General features: G+C 28.0%; 1 protein-coding gene across 5 annotated transcripts in view; it reads right to left on the reverse strand.

The window, feature by feature from the left end:
• LOC106679446 (microtubule-associated protein RP/EB family member 1) overlaps positions 1 to 18,899 on the reverse strand; it is a 20,336-nt gene extending 1,437 nt beyond the window's left edge. The window contains exons 1-6 of one of the 5 annotated variants that reach the window (XM_067046663.1): positions 18,807 to 18,899; positions 18,181 to 18,349; positions 13,165 to 13,271; positions 5,084 to 5,369; positions 2,279 to 2,409; positions 1,223 to 1,372 (exon numbers count right to left, since the gene is read on the reverse strand). In XM_067046663.1, the coding sequence (XP_066902764.1) occupies positions 1,223 to 1,372; positions 2,279 to 2,409; positions 5,084 to 5,369; positions 13,165 to 13,271; positions 18,181 to 18,340 (834 nt within the window). In that variant the 5' untranslated portion in view covers positions 18,341 to 18,349; positions 18,807 to 18,899. The other 4 variants (XM_014418625.3, XM_014418623.2, XM_067046664.1 and 1 more) reach the window with 4 other exon arrangements.
• Between the last annotated feature and the right edge of the window lie 260 nt (positions 18,900 to 19,159).

Below are 19,159 nucleotides of genomic sequence, written 5' to 3' on the forward strand. Positions count from 1 at the left end.
TTGGTAGGATCAATTCTGGTTAGTTTGAATTCCAAGGTTCCAAGCAGAAACTTTGATTTATAGGGGTGTTTGGATGAAATGGAATTTTATTTATGAAGGTTGAAAGTAATTCACAATTTTAATTAAAGTCTCATTAGAACTTTTTCATTAAGTAACAGTCCTTTGATAGGAATAATATTGTCAATATCGAGAAAACTATTTGACTTAATCCTCTTTCTTGGTCTGCAAGAACTTGCTTTCAAAATACAATCTTTTTGTTTTACATTTTTGACAGAAATATGAGAGGTATAAACATATTTTTTTCTTGACTTTCACAACAGCAAAAATAATTTTATTTTTAAACAAGATCAGGATGGCACAATGTTGATGCTTTGAACTCATTTTGTAACTGAATAGGATGTGAAAATGGTTGGTTAACAATGGACATGAATAATTCCTTTGGAAAGTTTTAACTTAAAGAACACATACAAACATTATTGTTGTTGAAATATAGAGGCAGTACTTGTAACTAGTTCAATTTTTAAAAGGACATTTGATCATGTGTAATGTTTCCTATGTAATACCAAGAGAGTCTAATTGCATTATTATTAATTTTTTTTTCTTCGATTTAATTAGGTTTTTAAAAGGGAACAAAGATTTTTTTGGGTTTATAGAGGTTTTCAAATCGACAAGAGATGGAGAAAAGGGTGTAAATAGAGTAAAAAATTTTTCAGATAAATTCTTGATGCTTTCAAGTAACTTTTTTGCAGTTTTGCATGAAATATAATAGTAATAACACCCATAACCTATTTATTTTTTTAAAATTATCTGTCAAGCAAAACTCTACTTATCTAATCACAAAAATAAAGTAAACTGATGGAAGGCTTAAGTACTTTTTAAACCAATGGTTCCCAACTGATGGTCCACAATAGCCGCAGGAGGGTCTGGCAACACATTTTTGTGAGACAATTTATTGTTAGAACTGATTTGGAGTGTAAGCAAAAGAATTTTAACAGGAAAATGCACTTTAAAGGAACTTAATTTTCAAATATTGTCCGAAGGAGACTCCTTTACCCCAAGTCTGGAGTGGGAGGAGGGAGGTTGGACATGCTTTGATTTCTAGTTTAATGGTCCACAGACTTTTACAGGTTGGGAACCACTGTTTTAAACAATAGAACCTTTGTAAAATGTTATAAAATTGTCTTCATTTATAGTTTATTATATCAGATAATAACGTAATTACCTCAGTGGCATATAATATATCTAAAATTTTTTGAACCAATTCCTCGTCTCCTTGATTTTCTTGACATACTAGTTCAATATCTCTTAATTTACCAAAATAGAAATCTCGCTCTTTTTCAAGACCATCAACAGTTATTTTTGTATTAGAAAGCTGAAAAATAAAATAATAAACATTACATCATAGTTTTACAAAATTAAATCCATAAAATTATGAAACTGATAGTATTGTTCGAGGTAAATAGAATGATAAGATTAAATTTATACTAAACTGGTGCAAGAGTCCACTAGTTCCTTATTTAACTATTTTTTGGTCTTCCATTTCACATGATAAAATTTTACATGTTTATGACAAATTTTCACATATGTATGTTCATATGACTATAGAGTAATATTACTTTGCACATATTATTATGGTTTCATTATTTTTTATTTTATAGTTTAAAAATTAAGATGGAAAATACCTGAGAAGTGGATATGTTTGTAAAAACACTTCAAGTTGTATGAATAAACTAATTAAATTAAGACCCTAATATTAAATTAAGTTAAAAGAAATTAAGACCCTAATATTCCTGTTAGTTTTTTTTTTTATACAATATGAAGATCCTATTGTTAGGAAAGGTCAACTTGAAGATATTTTTTAACTGGATCAGAAAACTTTGAACCAATAAGTTATGGGGAAAACACTAATACACACAAATATAATAATACTATGGAATTATTTATTTATTTTAAATATGAAATTGAATGTTATCTATGAAAAAATTAATAGTAGGAAAACGAGCCATTCTGCTTTGAAATGACTTTGGCAAGACCAAAATGTTTTTGAAATATTAACATTCAATAAATATCACATGAAGTAATAAAATAAAAATGATGTTTTTATATATCGAAGATTTGGTTTGAAAAAGAATATTCAAATGATTTTCCAGGATAATGATAGTCCTGGCACCCAACGGATTCAGGGTTGGAAGAAAACCTTACTATCCTATTAACCTCAAATACTGTCATTTATTTTTTTTTAGGAATCGATAAATGGAAAAAATATTATTTTACTAACTTGTTGACTTAAATCATCGACAACTTTCTGAACATCACTTGGATAACGTGTAGCATTAGATGTAGCAGAAGCATTTGAACCCTGGTTGGGGGTTCCAGATGCTAAATTGGTCCTGCTGCTTCCTTTAGAAACTGAACAAACAGACATCATGCTGATTAATAAAAAAAGTTTAGAAATAACACATAATTTTAAAAGCATAAAAATCAATGTACCAGCTTATAAACTTCATGTAAAAAACAAACATAACAGATGTGCTCACTTGAAAGATTAGCTAGTATCACAACTAAATATGATTCACATGCACATGCTCAAAAATTAGAGAAAGCTAACAGCCAATAATATAAATATACTATTAATTTTATAAGGTTATATAACATTTACAATGTGATCTATGAAAAACAATGCAGACAAAATAACAAACAGACTCAATGGAGTAAAGAAATTTAGTGTTTTAGGCAAGCAATGAGCGAATTATAAGCAACCATTTTAAAAACAGTACTCAATTACTATTTCTATAATTTAAACATATGAACAATTTTTCGAGGTTTATTCATTATCAATATAAAACAGTTAAATATTTTTATTTCAAGAAAGGAACAATAGGAGTTAGTTCACACTAATAGAATTATGACAACATTCCACTGAGGCAACATGTAAAATGCAGCATTGATGAATGCTACACACAGTAATTCTATTAAGAAAACACAACACTACAAGGATCAAATTTCTGTCACCACTACAAGTAGCTTGTTGGTTGTGTCACCTATCAACAGAATTCAAGATGTCAAAAAGTGTTGTCATTATCAAATAGCCATTCAATCGGCAAAGTTGTATCAAACAATGTAAGACTGGAATAATGAAAAAAAAAAAATGCAATTTATTGAAGATAACCGTAAATCACTCGATTTGTAACATAGCAAATATATAAATACATTACATAAAAATGCAAAGACATTAGAATTAAAAATGATAAGTTAATAAGCAAGTAAATACAACCATACAGTGGCAGAGCTAAAAAAAACTCAAGAATTTACATTCAAAATTAATACACAAGTGAAAAGAAATGTGGTTCATCTCTCAGTAAAAGAGAAAATAGTTTTTATTAGACTAGTCAAGTTTTTTATATGAGCATCGATGAACTTAAATATTGTATATTGCCAACCTGGAAACCATAAAAAAATACATTTTTTTACAATTTAAAAATATTACCACATAAGCAGCGGTCACCACTTTTTGGAAAGAAATGATACACCAAACTGTAGTAGCCGTAATGGAATTGCTGAAGACACATGCTACATGTATGACAGCGCATTCGACAAGAGTATACTAATTCTACACTTATTTTTCATTTTTGTCAAACATATTGGCACGCCTAAGAAATAAGTATCATGGTTCATGTCATTCAGTGTTGCCTCATTGGAATTGTGCCTTTACAGAGTTAATTTCCCCAATGGAAATATATAATTGAATGTATCATTACAAAAGAGTGGCCAGAGAATATTGCTTGTTTGATCAAGTGAGGCATGGAATAGAGTTGAGTTCTCACACATCATAGCATTAATAAGCAACCTCCTTGTCTTAGCATTCACGCTAGAATAAAGAGGTTCAATACCGTATAAAAAGAAAATAATTCAATGTAATTGTCCAATCCAAAGATAAAAAAAAAGGAAGTGATTATAAGCCATCCAGATGGCATATGTATACAAGAGCGCAGTATCAGACATAATGAGGCAAAATTGTAATTGAAATGATCACATTTTAACTATAATGGTTAACGTTTTTATACCAATATTTGTTAATTCTATATCAAAAGACAAAATACCGATTAATCAGTCCTGAAATACTCATACGTTACTTAATTTAACAATCTTTACAAGTAATTTTTCATAAATTTTTTTCAAAATCTCTGATGTATTACATCACATTAACTAAAATGTATAATAATTTCAAGTAAATATGCCCAGCTGTTGAGTAAAAAGGTGCTTGAAAAAAAGCATGGGACAGGCCAGCCCAGTCCAATAAAAATAAATAATAATAATCAAAATAATTTTATTAACCCATCTCCCAAAAGATTTGTTGATATACTTTCAATCTAATCTGCTAAAGCTAAAACCAGAATCACACTTTTAAAATAATAAACCAATGGCTAACACAATATGCAACAAAACCATAAAAGCAAATTATGGTAAAGAAAATTAAAAAAAGAGAAAGAATAAATACTATTTTAATCGACATACCTATATGAAATTTTAAAGACACATTAGATATACAAATTAGATCTATGAAACTAAATCAAGATCCATATTTTAATCTTAAATACAAGGTTTCAACAAATCATGAAAACAAAAGCAGGATCCCCCCAAAAAAGGCATGTACTTATTTTTTAAAAAATAAAATTTAGGGATTAAAAACAAAATGAACAATTCCGCTTAAGGATTACAATGATAACTGATTCTGCTCTTAAATATTATAATTACTAGAGCCAAATTTTTTTTAAAAGTATGTTAGTAAAATGAGAGTTCTCAAGAGATCCTCAACAAGATATAATCTATTTTGACTCAAAAACTTGTTATTTTATACATGAAATAGCTAGACAAAAAATAATAATAATGAATAAATTAAGATATCCTACTCCAATAAAATGATGGATCATAGAGAATTAGTGCTAAATTCATTGGAATACTTCTTAATATGGTTAAAAGGCATAACTATTAGCGATTTTGTATGTAATTTTATTCCAAATAAAAATCAAACATAAAAAGAAATTTTAAAACTAGAATATAATAACTTCTGATTGTATATTACCAGGCCTTGAATTACTTGATTTAATAGTAGAACTTTGAAATTGAGACTCAGTATGCTTTAAAGGATAAACCTTCACAGCAGGAACTGAAATAGTTTTAGCCATAGGGATACTCAAGCGAGGTTTCAGATTACTTCCAGATGCATTCCCTAATTTTTCCCCTCCTCTAGCAGTGAGAGCACAGTACTGCTGACCAGAATAGTTTGCATCAAAAAATTTTTTAAACCATTGCAGAAATTCAAAATTATCTTGAAATCTTCCTTTGATCAGCTTATCAATAGGAACTATCTGAAAAGACCATGCAACACAAATAAAAAAAATGTATAAAAAAAAGAAATTAAAAAAAAAAAAAGAAAGTTGAAAAGAAAAAAAATTTATATAAAAATAAACAAATAAATAAATAAACATCCAAATAAATTACAAAACTATGAAGAAACCAAAGAAATTATCAATAATTTAAACTTGAAATGAGTAATGTACAGAGTAAAAAAATTGGCTTACACACTCTAAACATTAACACTCGCAAGAAATATGAGTGAAAATTAATTAACTGAATGATATTGAGAGAGAACAAATTCACGCGAATAATACTTAGTTTCTTTTCATTATAGAAATATCAAGCCATGAGAGCTATATCTGATTTTGGTAAAATTAAATTATAATATGTTTATAAAACAATTAGCAATTGTTCTGAAGTAGTCATTAGCACAGCCCAGTCATCAAATTACAGCTCTCATTAAATTAAACTAACATATATTAAGTACAATTAACTGGTGATGATTAATTTAAAACAATTTATACAAAAAAATAAATAAATAAAATAAAAATCGAAGAGTCAAAAGACATGAAATACTTAAAATGTAGGACACTTAGGTGGAAATTAATATATATATATATTATAATTTCCAAGAAGTAAAGTATAAGTAAGAGTACCATAAACTGAGATTACTTTGGGACTGTAAGGTGACGTAGGTACAAGAGTTGATTAGGAATTAAAAATTACCTGAAGGACTAAGATTGTCATATCAAGACTAAACTGAAGTTCTTTCAGACAACTTTCCTTGAATCTAGATACAACAATGTTTCAGCCTATCAAGTAATTTCAAATTCAAAACCAACTCATGTTCCAAAATCACCAAGTAGTTCCAAAGTAACACTGGTTTACGGTTTATTTAACCCATTCGGTGCCAGGTCTATTTCACGTTTCTATCTTCAGTGGCCACCACTAAAGACATATTTCTTTTATTGTAAAAAAAAAAAAATGTTTGTATTGTAAAAAAAAAATAATGATATTTTTGTATTCCAAAACACCAGAAAAACAATCAAAAACTTATTTTCAGATTACAACAGGTACAGTCATGGAAACAGAGAATAACTTTCCTTTCAATAGAGGACACAACTGTTGCATTTAATAACATTTAAGTTTTATTTGTTATATGTACCTATCATGTTATTAATGTCTTTTTCAGACATGAGATCATTTGTACCAAGTTTTTTAATCCAACAAATTAATTAGCGATAACTTTTTACCATTTTGGTCAAATGACAGAGGAGATAGTGAAAAATAGAAAGAAAGTATTGGAGATAAAAAAAAAAATAAAATAAAAAAGAAGGGGAAAAAAAAGAGCTAACCTATTTAATACAAACAAAAAGTTATGAATACAATTTTTTTTTTTAAATGGAATAGACGTACAACTGAAAAACTTATAACTAAAAAATATCGTAAGGAAAAAAAAATGAAATCTGACCTAAACATTTAGTTTTAAAATACCAACTGAGGAACGGGGTACACCAAGCAGTTTTTATGAAAAAAAAAATTGGAAATCATAAGCTGTAATTTATCTTAAATCAACTATACAAATTCATTAAAAGCAGTCAAATAAAAATTTAATGTAATTTAATAAAGACATCTCTATTTCTATGAAGATACAAACAAAACTATGTATGGATTCCAGGGGACCAAATGAATTTTAATGATTTTCTAACCATACAAGCCATTTTTTTAAATTAAAAAAATGGAAGTTCACAGAACCGTCCTCTGAATTCTTAAAAAAAAAAAAAAAAGCAGTTTAGGTTTCACCAAACAAATTTCACTTATCACTATAAATTACAAAGTACAAATTTGTTTCTTCTCAATTAGGGCAACTGAAAGTTATGAAACACAATACTCTCCCTAACTATATATTTCATATATAGATAAGTGAGTAAAAATTAGAGGTTGAGGACAGCCTTAACTAAGATAGGAGGAATGTGCGAACATTGCTGAGGACCAGGACAATCAGCAGAAGCTTAGTGAACAAGGCCCACATCAGGCTGTAGTCCCACAGAAGGAAGGAAAATAAATCCTGATTACTGTCATCAGAAACAAGCAAACATTTACTTATAAATTCAGTTTCTTTTATAATTATCAGTCCCAATTGTTAGTAATAATAAACAATGGATAAATAAAATATTAAACATTTGATAAATAATTAAGAAGAAAAAAAGAAAAATAGATAAAGTTTAAATTGTAAAAAGCCGAGAGTGCTCGATTTCTTCTGATTGCGTTCATGTATACATGGCTTCATCATATTTTGTTAAACTGTTGCATTCTTGGCAGGAACAAAGCTGATAGTTGTTATTTTTATCTTTAAAAACCCTAAAATACAAATTTTTATGATCTTAATACTTCTCCTTATTATTCATTATATATACTGGTAGGGGAAAGTATGAAAATAGGAACCTACTGTCCACAAATAGCTTAAACCAAGTATCCATAGGAACAATTTAATTATTACATTAAACAATCTAAAGTTTGTTCATCCCAAAAAAATCAATATCTTCACAATGCTGAATTTTATCTTTGAAACTTAGAAATGTGGATACTAGATACCTTAATAACATAAATGAAAGGCCCTAGCAAAACCTAACTAGTTCAACATCTATGATTCTATTAATGTAATTGATGTATAGATTACATACTGTTTACCTAAACTCCAGACCCAGTAAAAGCAAAAAGAATGTAAATATTGAATCTTTGAACAAATTATTAATTATATTAAATTAATTCTAATACTATAAGAGGACAGATATATATTCAAGTTTAACAATAAAACAAGTCAACAAAAAAATGTTTTTGTTTATATTTTAATAATTTTATGCTGATTCAATACATCGAATGTAACCAAAATTTTCAGTTACTTATAAAGTTTGCTTTCGCTATAACTAAAACAACATTATGAATGGAATGCGAAATTAGAGCACTTTTTTCAATAGATAAATATCAACTCCAAAACTCTATGCCTGACAACATATCTTGCAATTTCTTATTCTGCCGTCGAGTAGTTATTTAGTAACAATTGAGAAAATGGTCCAAATTTTGCTTAAAATCCAAAATATCCTTGGTTTGGTAAAACCATTTTTTCTGAAGTCAACTACGTGGATAAAATAAAATTTGATACCTAGAGGGTTAATTAGACACATTCATGTTGACCAGTGTAATGTACAGGACTATCAAATGACTTGTACATTAATTAAACGAATAATTGATTTGAAGATAAGTAATAAGTAAAATTTTTCAATAGTTAGGCCACGAGCAAAGCCAATTTCAAACGGTAAAAGTATTAGAATGAACTATGAAACATATAACTTGCAAGCAAATATCTTGTGATTTAATGACTATCAATAAAAATACTACAGGTTGCACAGATATCAATGAATATAAAGAATCAAAAGAGGCAAAATTAATAAAGTAAAATAAATTGATACCAAATAACAATCAAACTGTTGACAATAAATCAATAATGAACACAATAATAAATATAATTTTGATAAAAATGAATCTAAATCATTCAAAAATGATAATAGATCAGCTTAGCACAATTTTATTTCTTGGCATTCATTGAGTGTTTGAGAGAAAATATGAATACATTTTAAAAATAACATGCTGAGTCGGTAGCCAACTAATCAATGCATAAAATTCAATTAATTATGAAAGTAAATAATTTTTATTAATATTGAAAATAGCAAATAAAATTAATTTGATCATGCACAATATGCACATTTTTCACTAATTTAACCAAAAATACACTACAATGAAATAAGCTTAAAAAGAGCTACTTCAAAATGGGGTATAGCAATGTAAAAAAATGTAAGCATCTAAAAAAAAAAAAAAAAATATACTTAAATCCTTTAAAACAAAAACAGGTGCTATAATTAAAAAGAAAAAAAGGAGATTGAAATGTCTGCATCAATGTATTTATTGTTACCAGAGGCTATTCGCCTGTTTGCTGGTGGCCTTGGAGGAGCTGGAGCTGTAAATCCCGCTGTTTCATTAACGCCACTACCCAACAAAATCCCACCCCGAGCTTCAACAGGATCGTATTCATGACCATCATAATTAGCATCAAAAAATTTTTTAAACCATTGAAGAAATTCAAAATTATCCTGAAATCTCCCTTTAATCAATTTGTCAACTGGGATAACCTAGAAATATATATTCCAGAAATAAACACCAAATAACGATAAATGTAACAGTCGAAAACACAGTAAAAATGACTCTTAAATGTAGTAGCATTAAATATCTATGAAAATTTCTGGAATTAAGCAAGATGAAAGGACTAGCTAGAATATTTAGTTTACCCAGTGTCTTAAAAATAAAAAATAGAAATTTGGCCACTATAAAGTGGTTCACTGAAGTGCATACTTTGTGAGGCAAGAATTACTTTATTATGAATTTCTACTGTAAATTCAGAGTGTATTTGTATATGCTTCAAAGCAAAGCACCCATTAAGCACAGTGTGGCCATAAGACCAGTGCATAATAATACATTCTTGTTATTATAAATGTACTTGACAAATTTACAGAATATGGAAGAGTAAGGTAAAAGAAATACATACATAAGGCTTTCTTAAAGATATAACAGGAACAGAAACTTGAAAATGTAAAAAGCCAATTAATGTAATTTAATATGGTCTGTAATTAAAATTCTTCAATTTTGAATCAAAACAAATTATCAATTATACAGATAATATTACTACAATGTACACTATGTAGAAAATCATTTTCATTACACAATCAATACACAGTTTAAAATCCAGTTAATCTAATAAATCAAAATAAAATCAATAAAAATGTTTAAAACCACTTAATTTTGTTGGAATTATTTGCAATGAATTTATCTTAATTCTAAGATTTTAAAAAATCCATTGAACTAAAAAAAAATTCACTCAATATAAATATCACAATTTAAACATATAAAATATTTAGGAAATTTAGTAAGAGAGGAGCTGAAAGAAAAGCAATCCAGAAAAAGTATCTGAAATAATTGCAAGATACCAGGGGAAATAAAAAAAGGAGAAGTGGCTATTAGAAGCAAGTCCGTAAGTCCAAAACAAAAAATGTAGTATGATTAAATTACTGACATTAAAAGGATGAAGAATACATATCAAGAAATGTAGAGGTGGTCTGACACTATTTTATGAGCAGCTGAGATGAAGCAAGATGTCTTCCAAAATAAAAAAAATCACTTATCAAATAAACATATTTCATATCAAATACTTTTCAATTTCTTGTTTCAATAAATTAATTATCACCATTTATATCATACTTATAGTCATATCAATACTAATGATAATATGACCTAATATGGTAGAGATATAGCTGACCATCAATAAAAAAAAGAGGAGTTGGGGGAGGGAGGGGGTGCTGTTAAAAATAAAAACCTAGTAAGGTAATATTGGAGATAGTTTATCCAGCAAAAACAATAAATAATGAATATAATTTATATTTTATTCATTGATAATGAATAACCCAGTAGTTATTCAGTGAATAATTTATTCATCATTTTCATAATAATTCCATCAATCATCAAATAAAAATAATTATTTAAATGAAAATATTCACCTGTTTTTTTTAAAAATTTGTTTCATCATATCTACAGGTTTTAAAAATTACAATTGCCTTAAGGTCAAACAATTTAGAAACAAAAAAATGTTCTTAATCCATATATCTATTCTCTTCCTTGGATGTTTCTGGGATACTGTATTCCCTTCTTCAGCATTATTTAATTCACTGTTTGTGCTGGTACAACAGTATTATGTAGCATACATTATAGATATTCCACCCAGTTAAACCTACCAAAGAATTCGGGTTGCTCTTATGGACTATGACTCACAAATGGTTGAAGATATTAAAAATGTCTTAAATTTATGTCATAACTCCACTATTTAAACATTAGCATCCACTACTACACCATTATGGAGTATATAATAAAGATTCCACATAGCAGCACCTTCTTTATACAAAAAATCCAACAGAATATAATCTGCTCCTGAATTAGTATTAATAGTAATGATTCAATTCCTTGTGTACGTTGATGATCAGTTTATCACATGATAAAAACAAAATTAGGTCTTAGAGAAATTCCTGGAATGCTAAGAGGCACCAAGGAAGGAAAGGCTTATAACGAATGAAAGCTAACCAAAGTATACAATATCATCTAGAAAACTTCAACAAATGGATATCTTATGTAAGGAGGGTGTAGCTTCAATAATATAGAGAAATTAAGGTATTTAAGTAAAAAAAAAAATGGAGGAAGGAATAAAAGTAAGGATTGGGAGCAGAAACAAATGCTATCGGTTGCTTAGAAACGTTTCCTAAAATAGTAATATTCCCTAAAACATTAAAATATGAGATAAGTTATTGTGCACAGCATAAATTAAAAAAAATCTCCAAAGGAAATAATGGAAGGAAATCTAGATGGAGAAAGAAAAAGAGGCAGACCTGGACTACAATGGCTGGACGATTTAGAGCAGTGATTCCCAACCTTTTTTACAAGCAGGAACCTTTTGGCAGAGGTAAGGGAATTGGGGAACCCTTTTAGTAGAAGTAGAAAAATAAAGGAAATATGAGATGGTAAGGTTCCAAACTGAGTTGAGTTGACATAGAATGACTGATTCTTAAATTATTTCGCAGAACCCCTCAAAGAGGAACCCTGGTTAAGAATCACTGATATAGAAGCTGACCATAGGTAAAGGTATGTGAGCATTTGGAGAGGAGCTGCAGAGGATCAGTTTGAAAGGAGAATTGTTGGTGAAGTCAAGGTTCTTCATGGACCATTACCAAAGTGATTTATACTCTGTAAATTATTAATGCTTATGCCAAACTTCAGTAACTGCAATATGATGAAACAGAATTAAAGGCTTTCTCTAAGTGTCTCAAAATTGAGTATAATGACAAAAGGTGATAAATTGATACTTAATAATACATCAGATTGTAATAAATTAATTATTTGTTTTACATTACTTCTAGAGATGTTAATAACTCAACTACTATAATTATATATAAAAAAAAAGTAGTCAGAAGAAAAATATTTAAAGGAATAACCATTAATACTATATATTCCAGTAAAAATTATTAATTATATTTTAAAAGAATAATGACTAATTAATAACTAATAAATACTTATTTTATAAAAACATTATCAATTACTCTAGGAATAAATAATTCATGAATTTAGTAAACATTAATGAATAAAAAAATATTTAAACGGAAACAGAATAAAATAATTTATGAATCAAGCCTCACACAGGATTTATTGAGTACCAATGTTTTGGCTCAAGTTTTAAACCTTAATCTGAGTTGATTCGATGACAGAATGATGGTTAAACAGAACTATAACAAAGAATGATGAAACATTTCATCATCGAATTAACTCTGACAAAGGTCTATGACTTTGTGACAGTCAAAACATCTTCACACATTAGAACAGTGTATTATCTTACTCTGTTTCATTTCTAATCGCACCCCCAACCATCTTCTTCTTGATCAACATTCAAACCATCTTTTACTATCGAAGCTAAATTTTTACAGAGAAGGGTCTGAGAACCACAGTCTCCAACCTAAAAACCTTCAATTATCTGTTCTGAGAACAGTCAGAATTGATCTAGGATCTTCAGAGTCAAGAACTCAACTCAACTAACCAACTTACCTCCACAACATTTACATTTATGCGTATAAACAATTTTATTCAATAAAAAAAAATGTCTTCACAAACAAAAACATAATTGTTTAAACAAAAAAATCAGATATAACTTATAATTACCTTATCAACACCAACTTTTTTAAAAGCAGCTTGTAAGAGTTTAAAATTTTGAATGTATTCATGTTCCAAATTAGTTCTAAATTTAATCCTTTTAACAATAATTGAACCTGAAAAAAGGAAGTTAAAAATAAATGCTTTCAAGTTTTTTTCACATTAGAAAAAATAAAATAATAAAAAACATTTCATTTCTACTTTAAAAGCAGAAAGTATTTGTACTACAACTAGTATTAAAAGACTACAACAAAAAATATAACATTAATAATTGGGCCTTATGTTAATTTCGGAGAAAAATTTGTTACAGAAATAGTAATATAAAATTATTCAGTAATATTAATCATGTTTTTGTTATTTTTTAACTAAACCACAAAAGTATAAGGTAAGGTTGATTCCCATCATTGTATCTATCACAATAAAAATATAAAGAGAAACAAGGAAATTTTCATTACAAAAATTGCTCCAAGTAAAAAATTAGAAAATTAAATAAATATATTAAGCCACAAGAGGGAGTATAGGCTATTGAATGAACCATTAGAAGGAAATATAAAAAGCAGTAAAACTTTAATATAAACCAAATAAAAGGGATATTTACTCCAAACCAACAATTCCACTACAGAAGTAATTAATAATACAAAATAGTAACTAGTAGAGCGCCACCCATCATTGAATTTCATAATATAATTAGATATATTTCCACTACCAAAACAACAAAAAAAACTCCTTATAAATTGAATTACAGCTCAAATGTAAAGAGTTCTTTACTAACATATCCAACCAACCAGTTTAAAAATGATAGTGTGTTATTTTTTAATAAGGATTGGTTTATTAATTATCATTGTTTCCAGTCAAAATAAATAAATATCGTTAGTCCCTGATTGTTTCTAAATGGAACAGATACAACTTAAAAGTATCGAATTAAATTGCAATATAAAAATTTAAAAAACAAAACTGTGACTAAAAACTGTTTAAATAAATAAAAAGCAGATAAAATTTAACACCAATAAATAAAAAAAATATCGGATTTAATCACAATAAAAAAAAGGAACAAGACTAATATGGGGGTGAGGATATTTTTAAACATCAAATATAATGACTAAAATTAGGGAAAAAGATGATTATTAAAGAGTTCAAATCATTTCTTCTGAGATGTGACGTTAAGGTATGAGTTGTCATGCCTTTCTCCCTCAAATTAGCATGTGCACCACAGCAGTAAATGGGCTATCATTTACTTATCAAGTTCTAGTCATTAATATTAATCTAAAAATATTATGCTGGAATATTCCTGATTGACCGTGTGTATCAATAAATGGAATTTGGTCCGGGTGCAGACTTTAATAAAGTAATTTAAATGAAGAATTTAATAAATTCTATTTATTAGAAATGTTATGTGTCGCATTGTTTTTTTCCTAAACAAATCTGCAGCAATTTTAAAATCACAACCAATAATTATACAGCAGAAACGTTAACAGGAAACAAGTTTGATGGATCACATTCATAAATAGGATTCTTTGAATTTAACGATAGCATAATTAACATCAGAAAAATTTTTGTTTTGGCGCATTCAAAGTGATTGCAAGTTCTATTAAGACGAACAATTGTTCTCACAAAATATACCAAAAAGGATGGCTAACTGATGCCACAGTAAGGAGATGGTGTCATGCCTTTGACTGCTGAGCAGTGCTCATGATATAAGGCCTACTCATTTTTCTCAAAACCAATAGTCACTACCAGCCAAAATCAACGAAAGTTTATTTAAAAGTAAATTTTCACAGAAAACATGACCAACATACATTAGATTCTATTTTCACCACTCAGCAAATAATCATTACCAACAAAGAAAAATTGACTCCAACTAACACTTCACTCACACACAAATATGTAAATCAATATAACAATAATGTTTTATTGTAATTATCAATGAAAGAATATTGATAATAAATTTAAAGTGAATAATATTCATAGAGATTATCAATAAAGACGCACATCATTAACTCAATTTGGCCAAATTAATAATACCCTAACTTGACCTGCTAAACCAATATTATGTTCTTATTATTATATAAAGAGGAGAACATGGTTTAGAGTAAACTGAAACTGCTCCATCACTAACTAATATTGTTAGATCCTTTTGCTTAAAGCCAGATCAACAGCTTTAGTTAGTTTCTTGTGATCAATTTTCAAATTAAACCTGACAACAAAGTTTCTAAAACTGAGAACAACCTTTTTTAAATTTCATAAACTGATTTTTGAAACAACCTTTGACTATACAAACTTCCCTTAGCCTCAATAATTTTCAAAGATTTGTTTCAGAGCAATCTAGTTTCCAATGAAGTCTTGAAAGCTTAAAATCTTTTGCCATAATAAATAAACCATGGCCATAGAGAATAAAAAACAATGAAAAGACTTTTGAGTAACCAAACCATTCCTTAAAAGTAAAATTTTACAATACAATGCTCTACAATTTAATGTGAGTGAATAAAGAGAGGTTAGCTTCTCATCATACCAAATAAAATCAGACATTTCTATTTTATTTACTCACCCTAAAAAATTTGTAACACAGATAATGAGGAACTAATCCATAATGAGGAAACATAAAGACACAGGTCATAAGCTTTTACTGCATTACATGTGCTCAAAGTTCTCAACCCTGTATAGAATTTCCTTGAAACAAAAAAGTTAAGTTAAGCCTCATCTAGAGTAGTAATCTCTAGTAATTTTGTAATTCTACAACTTCCATCCAGCTTCAGTTCAACAACTCGCAACAGCATACTACCTTATTTCTTGTGAACCATGACTAAATTCTACTAATTTATTAGGTTTAATTAAACTGGTAAAGTAAATTATTTAACTACATTATGTTCAAGTAATGAACTATAGTCCAACAGTATTTTAGAATGAATTACAGTAGATGAAGTATTTCAAGTATGATAACTTTCTCAGCAGGGATGACAAATTTATCATTACATATGAACACCCATACACAAATTTGTGTGTGTATGTGTACATATACAAATACACACATGTACACAGGGTGGTTCATGAGGAAATTTCAGTAATTAAGGAAGAGTTAATTCACTAAAAATGTAGCTCAGTGCCTTCAATCTTTCATTCCTATCTTAATCCATTGTTCAATTTTTTAAAGGGGTTTCCAAGAAAATTCTTTTTTTGCCTTACAAATCAATACTTTTTCACTGTAAATGGAAAATTCCTAACATTTATCAGCATTTTCAAAACCTATGACGACTTTTTAACAATATAGTAACAAATTAATAGCAAAACATCACTATATTAAGTGATTGTAGCACCCAAAGCAAAGTAAACAAGTAAAAATAAATAATTTCTGAAAATGCTTAATAGAATTTCACCTAATAAATTTTGAAGGAACGATTTTGCAGACTTTATAAAAGTCACTTCATTTTATCACCAATTCAATAGTAAATTAAACTTTGCAAAGCTAGTTGATTTTCAAAGAGATATTAAGGTATAGAGGTAAAAAATATTGGATACCTACAACAATACTAACAGCTTGTATTTTTTTTTTTTCCTAATTTTACTGTTTCGTATTTTTCTTTTCCCCAAAATGTTTAAAGTGGGTCATTATTGCAAACATAGTTTTAGTATTTAATAATAAGGGTTAAGGTGGTTATAATAATGTATTAACTAGAAAATAAAAAAATTACTAAAACTGCCAGTAAATAATTTCTAGTAATCATGTATATTTAGATCTTGAATAGCTTCGAGATAACAGTAATTATCCCTTAGCTGTATGTAAATTCAATCACCTTTCAACAAATGGGCGTTTAATTTATAACAAATGGAGATTAATAAACGAGCAGTTGTTTTAGTATTTGATTCCACTTTATATTATAATTAATTAAATATGATTTTATTCAAGGTATTCATATTGTAGTGGCATCCCATACTGTTTTGATCTCTACCTCAATATATCTTCAAAAATTAAATTAGCTTTTCAAAGTTCAATATACCATCGGAATGGTGATTAAATGAAGCATTTTCAATGAAATACCAAAGATCATACTAAATACTTTCAGAAATTATTCATTTTTACTTATTTACTTTGCTTTGGCTACAACAATAACAATTCCAAAAAAGCTGACAAAACTTGGGGAACCCATAAAAAACAACAGAGAAATTTAGATTTGTATGGCAAAAACATGGTTTTCTAGGAAAACCCTTCAAAAAATAACAGGACAACAGATTAAGATTGCAAGGTGAGGTTGATGACACTGGACCACATTTTCGGTGAGCTAACTCTCCCTTAATTACTGACTTATCCTAGTGAAAGACCCTGTGTACATGCATTTATATATAAACACACACATACATGTATACACATGGTGATTCCGAAAAGTCCAAATGTTTGAAGACAAAACTATCAATAAATGATCCATACATGTAACCCAATTAAAAATATTGATACATAAAATGTAACTTAAACAATAGAAATAAAAAAAAAAATATCTTAAACAACTATTAAAGACTTAAAGATTATCCTAATAACATGATATACAAAATTGAATAACTTCAGCCTTTGGATATTGACTTTAAAATGTATACATCAAGATCATAAAGAAAAAATGAACAGCTAGAAATTAATAACATATAGAAATGTAGGAAACACCTTATCATTTTCAAATACTATCCCAAAAACATGATATAGAACATAAAATCAAAAGAAATAAGAACTAGTTATAGGGAAGAGATCACTAAAAGACAGCACAGTATTTTTTAATATACGTTTGTATCCAAATTCAAAACAAAATGCATGGATGATGATGAACAAGACAATGGAATTAATGACTTTAATGAACATTCATATCTACCGTGATAAGAAAGTCATGTTAAAGTAATGAGTTAAATACATCCAAAATATTAGATACTATAGGATAAGATCGAATCAAACTCACTAGGAATTGAAATACGCCTAATAAAAATAAAAGTTGATTAAGAAAATAAACTTATAAATGATTAGTGATACAGAAAAAATTAGAGTATTACCTGGAAACAGCATATCCATATACTGGCAATAAGCTGCACCAGTACATAGTTCTTCTATTTTACCAAGATTAGCTTGCAGACAATCATTTACCCAGTTTAACATGTCATGTCTGCTTAAGTTTTCTGTAGTTACATTAGTAGAATACACATTTACTGCCATAATGATGATCTACAATACAAATAACAATTCTACATTAAAAATTCAAAGTAAAAGCGAACTTAAAAAAAAAAAAAGATAAAAATGTTTATTACAGATCTGATAAATTATTCGACTCAATCACGATTAATTCGACAAAACTTATCAAACTATGTAAATATTATAGAAAACTAATGTATTAAGCACTTAAAATATTCAAGATATAACTATACAACAAAACATTGACATTAGGGCTAATACTTCTAAAAGCTTCAAACAAGTAATCGTTGAGTTAAAAAAATAAATTATAAACCTTTCTGATAGCGGATTCGATTAATATAAAAAATACAAACTCCTAAACGATAGCTAAAACCTCTTATACAGTGGCGTGGCTTCCGAGATATACTCGAGCATGCTGTCAACCGTTCTGTAAAAAAGTTGAGCAGTCTTATCGATAGTCAAACATTTAAAATTTACTTTGACAACGAACCTTTAAAAACAAACTATACACTGTAGTTCATTTATTTGGTAAGCAATAAATTAGTATTCAGTAGTAATAAATTAAAAAATACAGACACATATCTTGATAACGAAACTAATTCCCCTTCATACCTATATGCATTAGAAAACATGCCAATCTTATATTTAATTGTAAAATTAAAACTCAATAGATCTTTAAATTTCATAGGGAAGAATATTTTGAAATAGGACATTATATATAAAATAAGATTAAACACTAGAAGATTGAAATTTTATTTTAAGGGTATTCGAAGTCATAATAAAGACTTCTTAAAAGAAAACTTCATATATCTTCGAGTCCTAATTTATAAATATATATAATGT

This window comes from Halyomorpha halys, unplaced genomic scaffold (genome assembly GCF_000696795.3).
Source record: "Halyomorpha halys isolate HHAL.00 unplaced genomic scaffold, Hhal_1.1 Scaffold203.1, whole genome shotgun sequence".
Lineage (NCBI taxonomy): Eukaryota > Metazoa > Arthropoda > Insecta > Hemiptera > Pentatomidae > Halyomorpha > Halyomorpha halys.